The 23,794-nt window shown below is 38.1% G+C and overlaps 1 protein-coding gene across 1 annotated transcript; it reads left to right on the top strand.

The window, feature by feature from the left end:
- The first annotated feature begins 2,232 nt into the window (after window positions 1–2,232).
- Tlr4 (toll like receptor 4) lies at window positions 2,233–17,750 on the top strand. The gene is made up of 3 exons (XM_038335519.1): window positions 2,233–2,597; window positions 10,386–10,552; window positions 15,163–17,750. Exons 1-3 carry the CDS (start codon window positions 2,508–2,510, stop codon window positions 17,417–17,419), a joined length of 2,514 nt encoding a protein of 837 aa, XP_038191447.1. The 5' UTR covers window positions 2,233–2,507; the 3' UTR covers window positions 17,420–17,750.
- Window positions 17,751–23,794: the final 6,044 nt, after the last annotated feature.

The following is a 23,794-nucleotide window of genomic DNA, read 5'->3' as shown; positions in this document are numbered from 1 at the left end:
TTCAGTGGGAGTGAAGACTATACGACATTTTGAAATGTGCCTGGGTTTTACAGAGTGGAAAAGGAAACTTGGAAGATGAAAGGTCTCTTCTACATGTCAGTTCCCCCAAAACTCAAAATAACAAATTCCGATATATTGAAGGGACACTAGCCCACTCACTTGATCATGTGGTTTGGGCAGGCCTTGTCCTTCTCCCCCATTCCCTCTGCCTTGCTAAAAAACCATTAGATTTCATTCCTAAAGCTAGCCACCAAGGTCTATAAAATTATTTGGACACTTCCTCCTCCTAAGGCTGACTACCAAAATCTGGAAATCAAACGCTCTCTTTTGCTCACATAATTAACATGCACAATTAAAATTAAACACCCTATCCTAACTCGGGGATTCCCCCTTTACCTTTATTAACTGTCATTTGCCTATGTGCCATGTCTGTCTGTCTCTCCTTTATCCAGAGGCAGTCTTTTGTGCCTCCAGGACAAGAACCCCTTCCCCTTTCCCTTGTCCTTTCCCACTTCCTCTTTATCTGCTATCCCCTTTACCACCTCATTCTAGCCCATTCTAACACAGTCCTCCCTTTTTCTTCCTCTTAAAAGTTACACCTGCAAGGTCACTTTCTGCTGTTTCCTGCATAAATCAGAAAGCAACCACATTAACATATCTTTCCCACTTAATAAAGGATCTCTCTGCAAAAACAGATGTTTGGATGTGGTTTGTGCCTAATCCGAAGTCCAGGAGAAAGCCCTTGCTCTGCAGGAGTCCCCTTCAATATTGATCTGATCTGAAGTTTCTGGGACCATAAATGATCCAAGAGAAATCACATAGCTTTCTGAGAATAAGTATTCTAAATATGAGCTTCTATAGTGTAAAAAAAAGTTTTTCAGATTTACAGGTCTGAGTGTAGGGTTTGGGAAATGAAATCATTTGAGTACCGTGTCCTGGTCATAAGTCCTCAGCCCTAGACTCGACCTCAGTGTATGTGATTTGGAACCCCTTCTGCTCTTTTCAAGGCATTTCACTGGGTCCTTTCAACTAGCTTCCTATGTGGGCATTGCTTCACCAGTAGTGTCACTGGTAGAATTATGTAGTGTTCTCTGAAATTCATATGTTGTAGTCTTCATCTCCTATTGCCTCATCCTGTGACTGCAATTTAGTGGGAGATAATTAAAATAAAATAACGTTATGTTGATGTGCCTTAATACAATATAGGCAGGATTACTTTTAAAAGAGTTCAGAAACTGGAGAGCTCAGTTAGTAAAGTACTTCACATGCATGAAGACCTGCAAATCCCCTGTACTGACATAAAGACTGCATGCTGTTGCATGTCCGTGTAACCCCAGCACTGAGGAGGGGGGAGAGATGAGTAGATCGCAAGGACTCACCGGCCAGACAGTCTAGTCAACAAACGAGCAGGTTCAGTGAGAGACCTTGGCTCCAGAACTATAGTGGAAAGTTTTGAGTTTTACCCTCAGTTCACTAAGCCACTCTTATTTTGAGGAATGTTTCCCCTTTGTAAAACATTGTGTCTCTTCCAGTCTCTAACAGTAAGAAAAATAATTAGTAATTAATAATTAACAATAACAGAAGAAGTTTGAGAACAAATAAGGAAGGCACCCAATAATGAACTCTGGTTTTTATACACACACACACACACACACACACACACACACACACACACACCACACATGCTTGCATGTGTATGCACATAAATCACACACATGAAATATCCATTACCCTACGAATAAGCAGATACACATAACAGGACACACACACATACACACACACGACACACACATGCTTGCATGTGTATGCACACAGAGCACACACATGAAATATCAATTACCCCGTGAATAAGCAGATACGCATAGCAGGACACACACACACACATACACACACACATACAAGAAAAGATCAGGACACAGATACACCTGAAGACATTTGATCCTGGGTTCTAGCCTTTAGCATTGTGTGAACAGAAATTCCTGTATTTTGTAACATCCAGTCTGTGGTACTGTGCTGTCTTAGGCTTAGAAATTTAGCTGGAGCTAAGTTTCCACTACTGAAATACAAACAAGAATGTGGGCATTGTTCCAAGCACGTACACTGGCTGTACAAGTCTCTGGTTACTTTCCTGCATTCACCAAGCCCAGAGGTCAGATGACTTCCTGGGATGAACGCCAGCTTCCTCTTGCTGCTCCTCCTCTTGCAGCTCCTCCGCTGGCTGGTCAGCAAACGCCTTCTTCTTTTTCTTCCTGTCCTCCCCTTCGTCTTCTAAACTGCCTCCTGCGTTAGGGCAGATAAATTCTAGAATAAAAAAAAAAGAGAACGCTAAAGTTGCCACTCTCACTTCCTCTCACCCTTTGGCCCAGAACATCTTTAAATATAGTACTTGCAGAGGGGCACCCACGGAGAGAGAAGAGGCTGGTGCCCCAGGGACTCTGCCCTGCCAACCGTTGCAGTTAGCTCATCATGCTTTCTCATGGCCTCTGCTGGCTGCAGAAAATGCCAGGATGAGGCCTCCCTTCTGCCTGGCTGGTACATCGATGATGGCATTGTTCCTTTCGTGCCTGAGACCTGAAAGATTGGACCCCTGCGTGGAGGTATGTGTCTTGACCAGTTCCTTTCCTGCTAGCCTCCCTTGTCTCTCAGAACTGTCCCCAGCTCAGAGCTTCCTGCTGTACATTCCGGTTTGTTTACTTTGCACAAAGGAGTTAAACTAATCGAAAACATGAGAAGTTGTGGGAAGAAAAAGACTCAGTGTTAGCAGGGCAGAAACAGACAATGTGTGGTGTTTTTTTATGACATATGAGCTATGACTAGGTACTTGTAATTAGTAAAAACAATTTAAACATATTGTTCTGTGACCTTCCTGAATGACATCAAAGAAATTACTGAACCTTTCAGAGGCTTGTTTTCACACTGTAAAGGAATTAGAGTGCTCACAGGGGAATTGAAGAAGGTTATTAATATCAGGGCCTTCTCTTGGTACTGTGGACGCTCAGCTTTCCGTAGTCATTCCTCCCCTTTCCAACCCAGGTGAAGGTGGCTGTCATTTCTGTCTCTTAAGAAACTTCTTTGAATGATGGAGCGGCAGCTCAGCAGGTTGGTCAGTTGCTGTCAAACCTGACAATCTGAGTTCAATCCTCAAGTCCCACATAGCGGAGTAGAGAAGCTACTTTTTTAAGGTATCTGCTGAGATCCAAGTGTTTGCCTTGGCAGGTGTGTATATGCATGAGTGAACGCACACACACACACACACACACACACACACACACATTAATAACTAGAGCTGGTTTTCAAAATGAAGGAATTTTCTGAGAGTTTGGAATTATGTCACTAATACTGGAAGAGAATGAATTGGGAGAGAAGGAAGGGGAGAGAAAGAGAGAGAGACACAGAGAGAGAGACATATGGAGAGACAGACAAATACACAGAGAGACAGTGAGGCATACAGAGACAGAGGCACTCAGAGACAACAGAAAGAGACAGAGAGCAATGTAAAACCTGAACTAAGGCAGTGACTCCTTTCTTGGTGAAATTCTGACTAGTGAGTAATCTAATTCATGACGAATTCTTGTTTTCTCACTGCACAGACCACACAATTATCTCAGAAGCTCACAATAGAGCTGAGCAAACAAGGAAATAATTCAAGGTGAGGCAGGCTCAGAAGCTCAAAACAGGTATAATGAGTTAGAGTCATTATGTTGACATGGGGGAAAATATTTTAACTTAAAACAAAGACTAACTCCTTGCTTTCTCAGTATCTTGCCTTCTGATTCCTTGGCTATGTTGACTGAGATAGTTTCCAACCAGTTTCAAACTGAGATAAAATCCCTCTACTCTTGTTGTATACTGTATTCTGACAACCCTCAAAAGCCGGCCTGTCCATTCCATAGGCCTGGGTCTCAGTTCCCTTGGCCTTGTGTCCAGTGGTGATGACTAGCTTCCTAATTTACACTCCTTTCTGTAACAACCCTACCATCTTTATCTGTTTTCGTTGGTCCAGAAGCTTGGATCTTTCAAACTGCTCCTTAAAATCTTTTAATAACTCTTTAGGTGCCACAAAAGCTGTTTTGCCCTACAGAGTCTTTGAACTGCTTGCCCTTCCCACAACATCCCTCACCTAGATAAGAGCTGTCTCATGGTAAAGTGTTGGGATCCCCTTATATAGTTTAAAATTTTCCTAGTTGTAAAATTGTAAAATGAAAATAAATGGGCAAAGCTAGTTTTAGTGACATATTTTATATAATCAAATACAGTCCAACTACTAAGAGCATAGTTATGTTTCATTTTTGGGACAGAATATTAGAAAGTCAGCAATACTTTATGTTTATCACACATTTTGATTTATCCTACACACATAGTTCATGTTTAAGAGTTGTGTGTGGCTTATAGCTACAATACTGGAACATAGGGCCTTTTTAGGATTTCTTTTTTCACTTTCACTTTATGTAAATATCTGTAGAAGTGTCTCCTCAGGGAGTTTTTCTTGTTTGCCACATGGAGACCTCTGCCTTTGGCCTCTGAGTATGTGTTCTCATCCATCACATCATTTTGTACTCTTGTCTATGTTTTTATTATTTATCATCTTTTTCTGTTGGCTTTATCATATGCTAACAGTATCTAGACGATTATAGGTCTCCCATTTGTACATGTGAAGCAAATGAAAGAATAGCTGCTTGCTATTCTTGTTGCGCTTGTGCTCAGACTGTGGCTTCCCATGACTCAGGCTCTCCTCCCTTGCCTGTTGCTATCCACTCTACCAGAATTTGTTCCCATCCTTTATTTGCTTATGTTTTTTTTTTCTTATGACATACATTTCTTCTCTTTTCATGTTCTGGATCTAGAATCAGTCTCTATTTATTTTGATCCAGACCTACCTTTTGGGTCTTATTAACTTTCCTTCCCTGTTAGCTGATGCTGCGAGTTCAATGCCATCTGGAATTCTATATCATTTATTTTTGTATTGCCCATGACCCTTAGCAGAGAAGGTCTACCATGTGGCTTACGTGCACCTCTGATCCATAATTACATGATGCGTATCATTCACTTATCCGACAAATATCTACTGGCATTGGTCGGTCACTGTGCATCTTTCTGAGCCTTGGAGACACCATAACAAACAAAATCATCAGAGCAGCAAAGACCATGGTCCATTTCATTGAATGAACAACATTTGGAAAATAATTACATAGGCAATGTAAGGTTGCCTAGTGATCAAAACCTGTGAAGAAATAAAAGAGGGCAAGAGAAGAATTTCTGACTGATACCTTACTCTATTAGCACTGTCTTCAAGGATACTATGATAATTATCATTTAACCAGACATATGTGAGGGGGGAAACTACAAGTCTAAATCTTCTGACTATATGTACATTACCCCATCTTCTTATTTTTCATCTTTAAAGGATTTTTTAATATTAGCATAAAATACATAACATGAAAGTAAAATGTTGATATGCAACAAAGGGTTAATAATAGCCAATGATAATTAACATTTATATTTATCACTTTGATTATAGCAAGCTTTGAGATAAACTCTGATCTCACTTATTTCTTTGAGAATTCTATTGCTTTTAAATTAGAGAAAATAAAACTTATTGGGTTAAATGAAGCATTTTTCTGGAATCATATAATTATGAAATTGAAAGGAAGGTTATGGAATGGGGTTTACAGTAAATGTGAGAAAATAGATAAAATTAAGTGGTGACTATAACAACACAAACCCTTGCCCTTGGTCACTGTTTTCCACCTCTGGAATCCTTGCACTCGAAGACTGCCTCTCATTCCTGCACCAAGTTGCTAAGATCATTACCCAAGAAAGAAAATGCAGTTGTCAGAAATAGGTGATAGCTAGGAAAAGTCTGGACATGTAACTGTATATAATTAAGATAAGTAATTAGAATGATAGAAATTTTACATAAAACTAAGCATTTACAACAATACATATATTTTCCCTAAAACTAAGTTTACTGAAGATATTATATAACAAACAAACAACAACAAAACATTGACTCACTTTCAGAATTCCTCAGTTGCCTATAGTTCCTAGCTGCCTGGAGAGAGCTGCGGACCCCTGGGCTTCATGCTTTCTCCACAATAGCATGTCTAATTGTTGTGCTTGCTCAGCTCATGTTTAAGCAGTCATGTTAGTGAGACTAAGAGTGTAGCCTTTGACATTATTAGGAGACACAATATCACAGTAAACTTTTTGTTCCCTGGGCTCTTATAATTGTTTATATTAAAAATTTCCATCTCCTCTCCTCCTCCCCTTTCCCTCCCCTCCCCTCCACCCATACCCCCACTCCCTCCCTCTCCAGGCCAAAGAGCTATCAGGGTTCCCTACACTATGTTAAGTCCAAGGTCCTCCCAACTGCCTCCAGGTCCAGGAAGGTGAGCATCCAAACTGTCAAGTCTCACACAGAGCCCGTCCATGCCGTAGATCAAAGCCCATCGCCATTGTCCTTGGCTTCTCAGTCAGCGTCCACCATCAGCCACATTCAGAGTCCGGTTTGGTCGGATGTTCCATCAGTCCCATTCCAACTGGTCTTGCTGATCTCCCGTTAATTCTGTCCCACCGTCTCAGTGGGTGAACACACCCCTCACGGTCCTGACTTTCTTTCTCATGTTCTCCCTCCTTTTGCTCCTCATCAGGACCTTGGGAGCTCAGTCCGGTGCTCCAATGTGGGCTCTGTCTCTATCTCCATCCATCGCCAGATGAAGGTTCTATGGTTATATGCAAGATATTCATCAGTATGGCTATAGGATCTGGCCTTATCCGGCTCCCTCCCCTCAGCTGCCCAAGGAACTACCTGGGGGCATCTCCCTGGATACCTGGGAACCCCTCTAAAGTCAAGTCTCTTGACAACCCTAAAATGGCTCCCTTAATTAAGATATATGCTTCCCTGCTCCCATATCCACCCTTCATATATCCCAACCATCCCATTCCCCCAAGCTCTCTCCATCCTCCCCTTCATACATTTCTCTCCCCATCTCCCCTTGCCCCCATCCCACCCTGCCCCCAAGTTCCCAATTTTTGCCTAACATTCTTGTCTACTTCCAATAGCCAGGAGGATAACTATATATTTTTCTTTGGGTTCACCTTCTTATTATCTTCTCTAGGATCACGAATTATAGTCTCGATGACCTTTATTTATGGATAGAAACTGATTATGAGAGAGTACATCCCATGTTCATCTTTTTGGGTCTGGGTTACCTCACTCAGAATAGTGTTTTTTATTTCCACCCATTTGCATGCAAAATTCAAGATGTCATTGTTTTTTATCTCTGAGTTGTACTCTAATATGTATATATTCCACAGTTTCTTCATTCATTTTTCCACTGAAGGGCATCTAGGTTTTTTCCAGGTTCTGGCTATTACAAATAATGCTGCTATGAACATAGGTGAACAAATGCTTTTGTAATATGATTGGGCATCTCTTGGGTAAATTCCCAAGAGTGGGATTGCTGGGTCCTGGGGTAGGTTGATCCTGAATTTCCTGAGAAACTGCCACACTGCTTTCCAAAGTGGTTGCACAAGTTTGCATTCCCACCAGCAATGGATGAGTGTATCCCTTACTCCACAACCTCTCCAGCAAAGGCTATCATTGGTGTTTTGAATTTAGCCAATCTGACAGGTGTAAGATGGTATCTCAAAGTTGTTTTGATTTGCATTTCCCTGATTGCTAAGGAGGTTGAGCATGACCTTAAGTGTCTTTTGGCCATTTGAACTTCATCTGTTGAGAATTCTCTGTTCAGTTCAGTGCCCCATTTTTAATTGGGTTAATTAGCATTTTAAAGTCTAGTCTCTTGAGTTCCTTATATATTTTGGAGATCAGACCTTTGTCTGTTGCGGGGTTGGTGAAGCTCTTTTCCCAGTCAGTAGGCTGCCTTTTTGTCTTAGTGACAGTGTCCTTTGCTATACAGAAGCTGCTTAGCTTCAGGAGGTCCCATTTATTCAATGTTGCCCTTAATGTCTGTGCTGCTGGGGTTATACGTAGGAAAAGGTCTCCTGTGCCCAAATGTTGTAGAGTACTTCCCACTTTCTCCTCTAACAGGTTCAGTATGTTCAGATTGATATTGAGGTCTTTAATCCATTTGGACTTGAGTTTTGTGCATGGTGATAGATATGGATTTACTTTCATTCTTCTACAGGTTGACATCCAGTTATGCAAGCACCATTTGTTGAAGATGCCCTCTTTCTTCCATTGTGCACTATTGGCTCCTTTACCAAAAATCAGGTGTTCATAGGTTTGTGGGTTAAGATCCGGGTCTTCTATTTGATTCCATTGGTCCACTTCTCTGTTTTTATGCCAATACCAAGCTGTTTTCAGTACTGTAGCTCTGTAATAGACTTTGAAATCAGGGATGGTAATGTGTCCAGAAGTTCCTTTATTGTATAAGATTGTTTTGGCTATCCTGGGATTCTTGTTTTTCCATATAAAGTTGATTATTGTCCTTTCAAGATCTGTGAAGAATTTTGATGGGACCTTGATGGGGATTGCATTAAATCTATAGATTGCCTTTGGTAGAATTGCCATTTTTACTATGTTGATCCTCCCAATCCAGGAGCAAGGGAGATCTTTCCATTTTCTGGTATCCTCTTCAATTTCTTTCTTCAATGACTTAAAGTTCTTGTCAAATAGATCTTTCACATCCTTGGTTAGACTTACCCCAAGATATTTTATGCTATTTGTGGCTATCATGAAAGATGATACTTCTCTGATTTCCAAATCTGCTTCCTTATCCTTTGTGTATAGGAGGGAAACTGAGTTTTTGGAATTGATCTTGTATCCTGCCTTGTTACTAAAAGAGTTTATCAGCTGTAGGAGTTCTTTGGTGGAGTTTTTCGGGTCGTTTATGTACACTATCATATCATCTGCAAATAACGAAAGTTTAACTTCTTCCTTTCCAATTCGAATCCCCTTGATCCCCCTATGTTGTCTTATTGCTATTGCTAGAACTTCAAGCACTATATTGAAGAGATAAGGAGAGAGTGGACAGCCTTGTCACGTTACTGAATTTAGTGGGATGGCCTTGAGTTTCTCTCCATTTAATTTGATGTTAGCTGTCGGCTTGCTGTAAATAGCCTTTATTATATTTAGGAATGATCCTTGTATCTCTAATCTCTCCAAGAACTTTATCATAAAGGGGTGTTGAATTTGTCAAATGCTTTTTCAGCATCTAATGAGATGATCATATTTTTTCCTTCAGTTTATTTATATGATGGATTACATTGATAGATTTTCGTATGTTGAACCAGCCCTGCAACTCTGGGATGAAGCCTACTAGATCGTAGTGGATATTTTTTCTAATGTGTTCTTGGATTGGGTTTGCCTGTATTTTATTGAGAATTTTTGCATCAATGTTCATGAGTGAGATTGGCCTATAATTCTCTTTCTTGGTTGAGTCTTTGTGTGGTTTAGGTATCAGGTTAACTGTGGCTTCATAAAAGGAATTTGGCAATGACTCTTCTGGGGGTAGCATTGTTGTTGATTTCTAATTTTAATACATGGTGATCCAATAAGACACAGGTGGTTGGGATTGGGTTTTAGAATTCTGCATTTTGATTGCTTCTGATTTTCTGTAATGGTTTCCGTTTGAGTAGTAGAGAGTCTTGCTAGGAAAGAGAACATCAGATGATTACCAAATGCCAAATGGTCATTCATGAAAAACACATATGAGTAATATTATACAAACTGAGCAAGTTGTATATATATATATGTATATATATATATGTATATATACACATATTCGTGCATGTATATAAGAGAAACTAATAGGAAAAAGAGGCCATTGATTTGAAAGAGAGCAAAGAAGAGGGGCTAAGCTAGAACTTGAAGGAAAGAAAGGGAAAAGAGAAATGTTATAATTAAAACCTTAAAAATAAATAAATAAAATAATTAAAAGTTACTTTGTACCAAGTGGCATAGAACATCTGTTTTGGAACTAAGGATTTCGTACTTGGGAGCCCTTTAACACCTGATGCTGTTGTTCTTCATTTAATCATAGTTTTCTTTTAATTAACACATTGAGAATGCAGGAGATATTTTTTGATTCCTAATATAAGAAAAAGAAATTTTATATGTGTAAAGTGATAGATAAATGAATGGGTGGGGATGAATGTGATGCCATACTCATGTAGTATCAAAACTTTTATGGTAGGGACAGATAAATCAGGAAGTTCAATGTCACCTTAAGCTGTATAAAAAACTCAAGACTGGGCTAAATTGGATTCTGTTTCAAACAAAATAAAACAGAATGACTGAATTGATAGATGGGTGGACAGAAGAAGGTTGACTGTTTAAGAGTTTTACCACCTCATTACTTGTTTTTGGAGGAGTGGGAACACATGCAGTTGGGCAGACATTTGTTGTGTGATCTTTACAGGTGGATCCTAACATTACCTACAAATGCATGGATCAGAATCTCAACAAAATCCCCATCAACATCCCCTCTTCAGTCAAGAATTTAGATCTGAGCTTCAACACCCTGAAGACCTTAAGAAGTCATAGCTTCTCTAATTTTCCAGAACTTCAGTTTCTGGATTTATCCAGGTAATAAATGAGCTTTTACATGTTGCACAAGGTGAGATAGTTATTTTTCTATTATTGAATTCTTGGGCAAGAAAATTTAGCTTATTCTAACTCAACTTCCTCTTTTACTCATTCATCCAGCAAATGGATTGCTTACTGTATATTCTTGGAAAAACTACTTTTCTTTACCAGTTTAAGTATGATGTACAGATAGATAAGAATATTTAAGAACTGTTCTAAATTTTACATTAGCTTAAACTATTCCATTAGATATTTATGGACCACATTCTGTATGCTGTACCCTAAGCTACAGAATAAGAACTTATAGATACATAACACATACTCCTAATTATTAAGTAGGATTAAGTCTCTCTTCAATGAGTTAATAAGTTAAAGTGCCCCTGTTATTAGACACATAGCACAAATCCAAAAAATGGTAACCAACTTTAATACTGTGGTTTACAACAGTAAGTGATAAATTATGAGCAAATAACAATCTGTGTTGGTTAGGAGAGGGACTGCCTTGTTATGTGTCAGTGAGGAGACATGAGAAGGTGCAGAAGATGCCTAAAAATTGAAAGTGGAATAGAGGATAAGAAAGATACTAACTCGGGAGAAAGGTGCCAAGATCCAAGAAAAACATCTGCTATGAGCAAGAAGCAGTTGCTAAGATTTTTTTTTCTGATTCAGTGCATTATACCATTTGTTGGGACACATAAACTTTTAACCAATATTTTAGATGGGAAGCTGAATATTTCTATGTAAAATTTGTTCTTTGACAATTTCAATCATGCATATAGTGCATTCTTTTGCTCTTACCCTCACTACACCTGATTCCACCTGATCCCTGATAGCCCTGACTCTTTCCAACAGATCCCCTTCCTATAGTCATACCTTTTGTTTATTTTGTGACTCACTGATTTTAACCATAGTCTCTGTGTGATCATCGAATTGCAAATACTTATTGGAACCTAGTGGGTGTAACCAGTTGAAAACAACTAAAATCAATGTACCCTCCTTGATCCATGACTTTCTATTGGTAGGCTTAGTCTTGTGCAGGTTCAGAGTAGTTAACCACAGTTGCTATGAGATCATGTTTAAAATGGCTGTGTCTTTTCCAAAGATAGCCCCTCTTCTCCCTGTCTTCTGACTCCTAAATTCTTTCTGCTCTCTCTTCCTCAGTTTTCTCTTACTCTTAGAGTGGGTGCTATAAATACCTATTTCAGGACCGACCACAGAACTGTCTTTCACTCCTGGCATCTTGACCATCTGAGAATATCTGCATTCTCCACTGTTTACTATAAAGAGGAGTGACATGTGTTAATGGGTATAAATATATTTTGACAGTCATCTGGTGCCCTGCTAATTTAACTAAACCACAGTAAAAAAAAACTACCCTCCTTCCCACCCCAAACACCGGGGTCATAGATCTAATCACTGCTTTTTTACTTCTTTAACAATACCAACCATGGGTAACTTCCTGTGGACTGAGACAGAAATCTAACCCAAGAAAGATTTGTTACCCTAGAATAGATATGCTAACATTTCATCACTAGACACATCTTGCCTGAGAGTTAGTGCCTTAATTCATAGGGTTCATAGCTGGATGACACCACTGAAGATTTTCCCTCCCAGCAGCCTCTACACCACCTTCCTGTGAAATCTAGCCACTGGGGAGGGATGTCACCAGCTCAGCTTCAGCTTTACATCAGTGGGGGCTGCAATGATCAGAGACATCCTTCAAGTTTGAAGTAGATAAAGGGAATTCATTTTTTTCTGCAGTGTCTATAAAACTACAGAAATGTTCCATATGTTTATATTCTGAAATTTCTTGATAAAGATCAAGATTATGGCTGGCGGTGGTGGTGCATTCCTTTAATCCCAGCACTTGGGGTGGAGGGGACAGGCCAGCCTGGTCTACAGAGTGAGTCACAGGACAGGCTCCAAAGCTGCACAGAGAAAACCTGTCTCAAAAAAACTAAAACAAACAAACAACAAAAAAATCAAGATATTAAAAGGCTTCTGCAGAGCAGTTATTACTATCAAAAAGTCTGAAACTACCTACCTAATGTGATATATTCTTTACTTGGGTATTGATAGAATATTACAAAGTGGGAGAGCAACAACTCTGTGCACAAAGAAGAATGGAGCTCATTCTTCCTCCAGTATTTATAACTGTATGATGTGATGCATGTAAATTTTACCTGAGTCTCAGCTTTCACTTTTATTAAATTGTCTTAGTTAATGTTACTATTGCTGTGAAGAGACACAACATTTATAAAAGAAAAATTTAATTGTGGTGATAGACATACATCAGATATTCAGTCCATTATGGTGGGGAGCATGGCAGCATGCAGGCAGGCATAATGCTGAAGAAATAGTCAAGTGTCCTATATCTTGCAGGCAGCAGTAAGTGGACTGTCTGTCACACTCGGGGAAGTGACACACTTCCTACAGAAGGTATGATAGTCTGGATTAAAGGTGTGCCTTCCAGTCTCAAGGTCTGGATTAAAGGCCTGTGTCAACCAGCCTCTTCCAACAAGCCCACACTTCCTCCAACAGGGCCATACCTCCTAATAGTGCCACTCATTGAGTTTATAGAAGCTAAATACATTCAAACTGCCACATAAATGAAAATTATAAATCTCACTGCATGGTGAAATGTTATTAGGTACTGCATGTAGTAAAATTATTTAGTGAGTTTTATGAGTTTAAAAAATGCTATTATAATCATTTCATTAGATTTTATGCTTTACTTTTCCCCAGAGATTTGCAGGGAACTGCGTTAGACAGGGAGGTAGAACAGTAGAAAGAATAACTTCTCAATAAAAGAGGACATAGCTCTCATCAATGTCCTGGATAACCGAGCATTGATCTATACTACTACATTTTAAGAACATTCCTTAAATGCTTTGAATATATATGCTTAGGAAGAGTTGGTTTCTCTTCCCTTCGATCAAAGGATGTTTTGCATTAGTGCCGGGCAGACAAGTTATTTCCCACACCTTTCCAAAGGTGTTTAATGTGTAGTAACTAGACTCCTAACAGTGTTTTGTAATAGACCAGGTAGCCCTTGGAAACATATATGCATGTTTGATTTTTTTCTTCTTGGGTCTAAGAAAACTGAGTTTTGAAGGATTTGAGTGACTTATCTACAGTAATATTGAATAATATTATTCACCTCAGCAGAATAGAGCATCAGCTAATATCTCTGGCTTCCAAGTTCAAAGTCTCTTCATGGTATCACTCCATTTCTCTAAAGTTATGAGCTGGATATTATGAGATAGAAACAGAGAAAGAGCTTTTTGTCCTTATCTGCAATATATGGCAATATATGTATATGATTATGGACTACAAAATCACATAGCTGAGAGAGGAAGCTTGAGAAAGAATCGAACTGAATCACATAATTTAGAAGCAGGATGATTGAAACACAGACAAAATATGGTTCCAAAGGCCATGTGTGAAGGCAGGAGAGTAGGTACATCCAATCCTGGCTACCTGGCCGCCTCTTCCAGTATTCTTTCTGCAATACCCCAATCCTTTGTCAAATTACCAATAAATAACCAAAGCACAGACCAGAGTTGTTTTCTTACCTATGATCATCCAAGGAGAACAGGAAAAGTGAGGGCTGCTCTAAAAGTTTAGGAAATCACACATTTGCAGACTGTGTCTGGTAAGCATCTGCAGTGAAGTCTGTCATGCATGTAGGTTGACTGCATATGAGTTTTGTTGCTAGTTTGTTTCTATGGATGCTATATATAGTACAGCTTATTGATATTGGGATAAAATTCATATTTATTGGGCTTGTGATTTTCTACTTTATTTGCAAGTCCTCTCTTCACAACCTCATGCTCTCCTTCCTCATCTCCCTTGACATCCAGAGCCACGGAGACTATGTATTGTGGTTTCTCCTTGTGCCATGCTTGCTGCTTAATTTGGTGTTCAGACCCGCTGTTTGCATCACCTTTATTCTTATTTATCATTAAAATTTCCACTTAAATATTTGCCGAGAAGTCTGTTTCATCCCCTAAAAGAGGGTCAATTCCTTTGATGTGAACATTCCTAGCCTACTTTCTACTTTTCTGCAAAACCTTACTCACATCACCAATTATTAACATTTACCTGTGATAATGACAGATTTTAATACCTAGCTGCCACATATAAGTAACTTTTGTAAATATTAATGCTATCTTTGACACTTAGGTATAATTATTTATGTCTTTGAGTTGACTTTCACCAAGCATTTATTATGACTAACAACTAACAACCATCCATATAGTCTGGACCCATCAGATGTACAATCACAGCTATGTGTGGAAAAAAATGTCTAAACTTAATCTAAGGCTATTACATATTCTGTAAGACAAGCAGTCATTTATGCCCCAATTATTGATCGTGAATTGATTTCCTTCTGATTGATTTGTTGCCATGCATAGTTTATCACACTAGCCAGTGTGAAAATGCTGGACCTGCCCACACCATTGTCAATTGCCTTGCTTTGTGTGTTTCTCTCCTCACAATAACATGGTATATCACATATGATTTTATTGTAGGTTTGCAGGAATTGTTATGATGCTATAAAGTTTTATTAAGCAAAAATACATAATTGGTATCTCTTCTCCTCATAGGTGTGAAATTGAGACAGTTGAAGACAAGGCATATGAGGGCTTACACCAGCTCTCAACCTTGATACTGACAGGAAACCCTATCCAGAGTTTATCCCAGGGAAGCTTTTCTGGACTAGCAAGTTTACAGAATCTCGTGGCTGTGGAGATAAATCTGGATTCTCTAGAGAGTTTACCTATTGGACACCTTAAAACCTTAAAGAAACTCAATGTGGCTCACAATCTTATACATTCCTCCAAATTACCTGAGTATTTTTCTAATCTGACAAACCTAGAACACTTGGACCTTTCTAATAACTATATTGAAACTATTTATCACCAAGACTTTCAGGCTTTACGTGAAAATCCCCAACTCAATCTTTCTTTAGAGCTGTCCTTGAACCCAATTGACTTTATTCAACCTCGAGCCTTTCAAGGAATTAGGCTCTATGAACTGACTCTAAGAAGTAATTTTAATAGCACAAATGTAATGAAAACTTGCATTCAAAACCTGGATGGTTTGCAAGTTCATCGGTTGATCTTGGGAGAATTTAAAAATGAAAGGAATGTAGAAAGTTTTGACCATTCTGTCATGGAAGGATTGTGCAATGTGATCATTGATGAGTTCCGGTTAACATTTGTAGACAAATTTTCTGGTGATATTACTGATTTAAATTGCTTGGCAAATGTTTCGGCAATGTCTCTGGTAAGTGTGCATTTAGACAACCTAGAAGACATTCCTAAATATTTCAAATGGCAAACCTTAGTAGTCACTAGATGTATCCTTAACGAATTTCCATCTCTGGACCTCCCCTTTATTAAACATTTGATTTTTACAACCAACAAAAAGACTCCCAGTTTTGCAGATGTGAATCTGCCAAACATCACCTTTCTAGATCTCCATGGAAATGGTCTCAGTTTTATGACTTGCTGTTCTTCCTCTCATTTTGGAACAAGCAGCTTGAAACACTTAGACTTCAGCTTCAATGGTGTCATCAGTATGAGTAAAAACTTCATGGGTTTAGAACAGCTGGAATACCTGGATTTCCAACATTCCATTTTAAAAAGGACCACAGAATTCTCAGTGTTCTTATCTCTTGAAAACCTGCGTTATCTTGACATCTCTTATACTAACACCAAAATTGAGTTTAATGGCATATTTTATGGCTTGACGAGTCTTAACACCTTAAAAATGGCTGGCAATTCTTTCAAAGACAACACCCTTTCAAACGTCTTTACAAATATGACAAACTTGACATTCCTGGATGTTTCTAAATGCCAATTGCAGCAGGTATCTTGGGGGGTATTTGACACACTCCATGGACTTCTGTTACTAAATATGAGTCACAACAACTTACTGCTTTTGGATCCGTTCCATTATAAACAGCTGCACTCCCTCAAGACACTTGATTGCAGTTTTAATCACATAGAGACTTCCAAAGGAATGCTGCAACATTTTCCAAAGAGTCTAGCCTTCTTCAATCTTACTAATAATTCTTTTGCTTGTACGTGTGAACATCAAAACTTCCTGCAGTGGATCAAGGACCAGAGCCTATTCTTAGTGGATGCTGAGCAAATGACATGTGCAACACCTGCAGAGGTGAAGGGCTCCCTGGTGTTGGATTTCAGGAATGCCACCTGTCATATGCATAAGACTATCATAAGTGTGTCAGTCATCAGTGTGCTTGTCATATCCACTATAGCATTTCTGGTCTACAAATTCTATTTTCACCTGATGCTGATTGCTGGTTGTAAAAAGTACAGCAGTGGAGAAAGCATCTATGATGCCTTTGTCATCTACTCCAGCCATGATGAAGACTGGGTGAGAAATGAGTTGGTAAAGAACTTAGAAGAAGGGGTGCCCCCTTTTCAGCTCTGCCTCCATTACAGAGACTTTATTCCTGGTGTAGCCATTGCTGCCAACATCATCCAAGAAGGCTTCCACAAGAGCCGGAAGGTTATTGTGGTGGTGTCTAGACACTTTATCCAGAGCCGCTGGTGTGTCTTTGAATATGAGATTGCTCAGACATGGCAGTTTCTAAGCAGTCACTCTGGCATCATCTTCATTGTCCTGGAGAAGGTGGAGAAGTCTCTGCTGAAGCAGCAGGTGGAGCTGTATCGCCTGCTCAGCAGGAACACCTACCTAGAGTGGGAGGACAATGCTCTGGGGAGGCACATCTTCTGGAGAAGGCTCAAAAAAGCGCTACTAGATGGAAGAGCCTGGAATCCAGAGGGAACATCAAAGGCAGAAGACAATCTAGAAGCAACAACTTCCACCTGAGGAGGATAAAACTCTGTGTTCAACACTATTTCTGGCTGCTAGTATTAGATGTTGCAGCTTACCAGAAGTTCTGGTATGGAGAAGGATTTCATGGTGCACATGGTACCAAAAAGCTAGTAACCTAATGGACCTTACAGAACAGAAAAAGATTAATACTATGATGACAGTCCATACCTTTCAGGTGTCTTCTTTAACCAATTCATGCAAAGAATCGTAATCAAGAAGGTTGACTCCTACTATTTCAGACTGAGAAGAAGCTATGCTCAATGAAGCAGAAAGGAGCATTTGTCTTCCCTTGGCCTTTAGAAAATAAAATATATTATAAACCATGTTTCAACTTCCTTAAACAAGTTTTGGTAGTTTCAACTGAATTGAATATTTGCTAACTTTTCTTTTTTCCTCTACTGAATGCAATTCAAATTCCACTGGTTCTCTTTGAGTGTCTCTGATTCAAAGTTCATCTTCCATTTTATATCACTTTCCTTTGTACTTAATTCTTCAGGAAACCAGATTAATACATGCTCATAGACATCCTAGCCATTACATAGTATGCTATATTTATTAAATAAAAATTCCTAATATACTTTTATTTTTATAAATCCAGTTATCATTTTTTATATTTTGTCTCTATACTCATATCATAAATAAGGCTGTTAGACATATGCTAGAAATGCCTATATTTAACTTTAGTTTTTCAAGAAAGTGTGTAAAATATATTCTGTCACTTTGTCACTGAGTGTCATTCTTAAATTATTACCTACTAAGATATGGATGTCACAGAGGCAGTGTTAAAAATAATTTGGTTTATAGAATATTTTTAATCAGGGGAGAATAACAGAGAATAATGCAGGAACCGAAATCAGATAACCTGATCATTTCTTCTTGAAATGTCCAGAATCATAGATGCTCACATAACTGAGTGGCAACACAAGATATGCTTCCATACTGTTCTTTTTCATCAAGGATACTGTTTGATGGCCTGGAAGATCCCATCAGGGAGTCATGGAAATAGATCTGAGGTCCTTTTCATTCATTTTTCCCATTGCTGGATGTGTTTCGTGAGATGAGTGGATGTTGGGAGTACACGTTGCTCTTCTTGTTAGATATCACCTCCTGATGACATTTAGGGAGGGGAAATTTTATCATTAAGAAAACAGGGCATTCAAAGGGCTTCTCAGAAAATTATTATTATTACTTTTTACTTTCTCATAATGGCACGTGCCAAGATAGAACAGCAAAAACATTGTTAGAGAATTGCAACATTACAACCACAATGAGATTTTACCATATTCCAGTCAGCATGACCACTATATAAAATGATATGTACACTGTGTATGTGCATACATGTGTGCATGCACATGTGCACATGGTACTTCTATATTGTTTGCAGGGTATAAAACAGTTAAGGCATTACACAAAATTGAGCATGTTTCTTAATAAAGAAAATCAAGTAGAACTATTATAATATTTAGCAATAAAATTTCAAAAACCTTATTTGAATTCCTTTGTTAATTATGACAATATTCATAATACTCAGATCATGGACACAACTCAAATATTCATTGACAGGTTAATGCATAGAGGTAGTATACTATATACTTGCAATGGAATGTTATTTGACCTTGGAAAATGTGCAAATTTTGTTATTTGTGACAACATGGATAGAAATGGAGTTTCTTTTATTCTTTGTGAAATAAGTCAGTCAGAGAAGGAATTGGAATTCTGAGAACTTCTAGTGAGTAGGAATAGAAAGAAGTGATATACAGGACAACAGAAGAGGAAGACAAAAGAAAGCCAGGCTTGGAATGGAGTTCTTTAAAATCACTTTAAATAATTTTGTTTCAAAGTGACTCAAATGATGGTGTGGAGTTATTAATATTAAAACAGATTCCTTATTGTTTTTTTTGTAATTCCCTTCAGCTTGAAACATACGTAATTGCGTAATTATTAGTCTCTTCTTACCTAGATGAGGTAGATGATAAGAAATTAATTTCTTGATTTTCTTGATATAAAATTGAAGTTCATTATAGTATAGGTCTTGTCAATCTATCAGTCAGCATGTGAGAGGCAAGGCCCCAGCCTGGTCCTCATTCCACCTCAGGGAAACTGTTGTGCACTCCAGCCTATTGCTTCACGCTTCAATTTGGCACAACAAGAAGTGAAACCCCTACAGTTCTCTATGTGGTTACTGCCAGTCAGAGTTTTTCAACTTAAACCATGAATAATTAAACAAATACATATGCATACATGCATTATGCACACAGTGGCTTATTTATAGCACCTCTTTCCATAAAGGGCTTGGGAGAGCTTCCAACAAAATGTACATGAGCAATAAGGTTTATCAGAAATAGGAAATATGGATAGAAGAGAGGAATGAAAGACATGGAAAGTTTTGACAGTGTATTCCAGGTGGAATTCCAGAGAGATCCCCTGAAGTTTTGGAAAGAATGACTTCCTGAACTCATTTTCAGAATTTTTCAGTTGTGTGACTTGGGCTTCACTTGTCTGAGAGCTAGTCACCTTATAAATAAAACGAATATTGGGATGTTAATTTTTAGGCCATTACAAAGTAAAATATATATTTGATGTAAGGGGCTTTCTCATGGGTAGTCAGAGAGAAGCCCTGAGTGGTTTTTCTCAACAACATTTTGATCCCAGATGTCACAGCTTGTAGGACCATAGTGGTGCCTATGACTAAAGTGATAGTTTCTTTTTTACTTTGCTTCTACTAATATGAGTTACCTGATTCTAACTTCCTCTTGGACTCCATAGCCTTTTGAGAAATCACTAGTGGGTTCCTGGAAAGTCATGTGTGGACTTGTGAGAGTCCTAAGACATGTTCCTGGGTATTTCTGTGAGGGCCACATCTTGCCATCACCTTTGCTTCCCTAATGTTTATCACCATTCCTGACAAAGTAGAAATATGAAAAACAGATGAATAATTAATGTACCATTTTTTGGGTGATGTTTCTCATCCTCTGTACTTCACAGTTAAGACCCTAAAATCCTGAAAATCTTAGCTTTCAATTTAGTTTACACAGCTTTGAAAATTTATGTCTGTCACTAGCATGGATATTCTCAACTACTTCCTCATTTGTTTACTTGACATCATGTTTTCCAAAACTTTGAAGAAGGTTGGGGGAAAAGAGTTCCCAAAAAAACTTTTCTCTAGTGAATACTTAAAGTCTTATTTTCTTAACTTATGTAAAGTATCTCAATATAGTTCTCAGGCCATGGCAATTTAATGGATGTCCCCAATATTACTTTAAGAAATTAAGGCTTCAAGATTTTTATTAACATATCCAAAGTACCCAAGGCATTAAATGGCAGACATTAAAATTCAACTTGCTGTATCAACTTTTTTCTTACTATTTTCTTTCTGTTTGGGATCAAAATTCGAATGCTACAGTTCTCTATTTTTATTTATTTATTGTGTACTATGTTCAAAAGTCAAAACTAGAACTCAGTTATGAAGTTTCTAGCACAGGATAATTGTTAGGCTGAAAGAGAAGCTGGGGATATGAAAATAGTATTTGAACTTGAAAATTTCCTCCTATAACTATGGACCAAGTCTCCACAATTCAACTTTCTTTTCTGATGGAATAAACTTCTTTGCATGAAGCTTCCACTTGTGCTAATGCATCCATACAAACAGCCAGGCTAATAGGACCAGCTGTTTTTGTCTTTATAGTCATTTCCCAACATTCTTCACTTGGGGATTTCTTCTGTCACAAGGTTTTTAATTGGTCATCCTTTCAAACATTCATTAAATGGCTGAGACTTATCACTGGAAACAAACGCAAGGAAATAATTAAGCTGATAGAGTCTGAGAGCTGTGAGCTTTGCAAAGCACCTTGATATGGAATTTGAATTGGACTGTTTAAGGCAGGAAAGCATGTCTTTTGATACAGTTTCCCACTCATAGCATGCTTGTACTTTCTTTTAGCTTTATCAAATTAAAGGATTCAAAGCATCTCAGCTATATACCTATAATGCATGCAATCTATTTTGTAGATGCACTGAAAATAAAGTGGTTAGAGAATTTGACTTATATATTCCCACCATCAACTTTCCTAGTTATTACTGAAGAAGGAGGTTGCAAATTTTTTAATCATATCTTAAATAAACTACCTTCTTTTACTTAACAGTTCTAGAAAATACAAAGAGTTGGTCTAGATTTGATTTGTGGTTCTCTTATATCTTCAAAAAGTAATTTAGAACAAGTTTCATACTCCAATTTCAGTTTGTTCACCTAAGCAGCAAGGGTCATTCTACATTACACCATAGGGCTACTATGAGCAAAAGAAATTGTTCTGGGGAGTCTCAGCATAGATCTTAATTTACCTTATTAAAGGGGCCCAGCAAGAATAAGAAAGAACACAAGCCTTGCGTGAAGTTACTTTAGTGGCCTGGGATCTTGGATACCTCCTAAAGTAGGAGATCTCATATGTATTGTCTCAGTGATTGAGTCATCTCTCAAACAGAATGGAAAAACAGTGCGAGGGAGTCATTTTTCTGAAAGACATAGAGTCAAAAGTCCCTGTATCTAGGATTTATAATGGAAAAAAAGGCCAAATACTGTTTATTTCTAATGAAGTAGAAAGAGTTCCCTGAGAATGTCTTTCATGATGGAAAGTGAGCAATAATTCTGGTTTTCTTGAAAGTCCCTAAAGAGCCTAGAAGTCCAGGTTCCAGCACATAAAGTGCACAATAGCATCTTGGTAGAGTAAACTTGACCAAAACGCAGAAATGGATGTCCAGAGACTGCTTATAATGTATTAATAACCATAATGATAAATTCTATCTGCCAAATATTTGGTATGTACCTGGGACTGTTTCAATTTAATTGCATAAATGGCCTTTATTACAGCTCTTGGAAACACTGTCATCTCACATACAATGAAACTGAGATCAAGGAACTAATTGTCCAGTTGGATGAGGCAAAATCCAAGTTGGCCTGATTGCCAGGGCTGCAAATTTTCTACCACACAATGCCCTGCTGCAGTGTTCTGAGCTTTTTTGCTGGAGGTTGTTTGAGAAAATCATTTGGACAAGGTCAGCAACTCCCATACCATCTAGAAATTGAAGGTTTCAAAGGCGGAATGTGCAACTTTCCTTGATTTCTATGGAAATGAAGATGGTCCCTCCTGTGATGGTGCTAAGTGATGGGTCTGAGGTAAATGTGCTTTTTTTGGCACAAATTGTCCTGTTCTAATAGTGTTGATTATAATTATAAAATAATGTGCTTCTGAAAGGCTGCAAGCAGTTCTAGGAATGACAATAAGGGTTTAGAAACAATGTGGTATTTACATGAGAAGTGTTTTGTTGAAAATTAAACCTGTGTTTAGGAGAAAGGATCTTGTTTGCACCTAGGAAATTATCACACTATGTTTTTAAATCAAATCCAGTCAGTTGTCAATTTGGGTCCCTGTCTTACACGAACAATATTTGTCATCGACAACTAACAAGATAGGACTGACCAGAAATAGTCCAGCAAGACTCTTTACTCAAACCTTGTTTCTCTAATTTTTTTAGGACCCAGAAAAAAATATGGAATTGTGTGGTCAATTTTCACTAACCCTGAGATTAGCTTTGCCTTTAGTGTAAAGCGATTCTTCAAGATCTTCTCAGATTTTCAGTAAGGAATAAGTTTTCTGCTCAAGGGATTTCATGGGATGCACTCTATAGAAATAAGTGAAGAATCCACGTTTGGAGAAGCTAACTTGACCTCCTTCCTTAGGAGTGAAAAAAAGGTCCTCCTTCAAAGGTTAAAAAATCTTTAATGCTCTATGACCTCAAAGGTAGAAGAAATTATGCAATTTAATTTCATATGTATGTCTCTGTTAAAATAATGTCTATCACAACATCTCCGATTCTTTATTTGTGTTTTATTTTTGCCAGTGACATCAGGAGATTTAAAGTAGATCTTGCAATGGAAATCATGAAAATAAGAATATGTCAAGATTCACCAGACTTAAGAATCACCTGATGATTTTGGCTTTATTTAGTTATATATGTCTACTTGTATATATCTGCATTTATTATTTCTTTTTCTAGAAATTTTGGTTGAGAATTAGATTTTAGGAATCAGTATTTTAAAAATATTGCACATGCAATTTTTAAGTATCTGGGAATGAGTGTTTTAATGGGAAATAGGATAATATACCATGTTTAACATGGCCATGGATTCTGTTCTTGAGATTTACTGCAAAGCTTCATGAAAGCCAATGAAAGAACAACAGAATAAAGCATGAGCATATCTTTGTTAAGAAAAAGGAGGTGCCTTGCTTGCCTGATTATTTCATTCTTTTACACAGTATAATTGATTCTTCTTAATCCTATCAGATAAGACTAATAGAAAGAATCTCTTCTCTT

This window comes from Arvicola amphibius, chromosome 6 (assembly GCF_903992535.2).
Source record: "Arvicola amphibius chromosome 6, mArvAmp1.2, whole genome shotgun sequence".
Taxonomy (NCBI): domain Eukaryota; kingdom Metazoa; phylum Chordata; class Mammalia; order Rodentia; family Cricetidae; genus Arvicola; species Arvicola amphibius.
The sequence above is the reverse complement of the archived record's forward strand: the minus strand, read 5'-3'. Positions and strand labels throughout refer to the sequence as shown.

Excerpts from the sequence above, each read along its gene's own strand:
- Tlr4 (XM_038335519.1), top strand. The coding sequence starts at position 2,508 with ATGAGGCCTCCCTTCTGCCTGGCTGGTACATCGATGATGGCATTGTTC. Across the intron at positions 2,598-10,385 it reads GATTGGACCCCTGCGTGGAG|GTGGATCCTAACATTACCTA; the intron begins GTATGTGTCTTG and ends TGATCTTTACAG. Across the intron at positions 10,553-15,162 it reads CAGTTTCTGGATTTATCCAG|GTGTGAAATTGAGACAGTTG; the intron begins GTAATAAATGAG and ends TTCTCCTCATAG.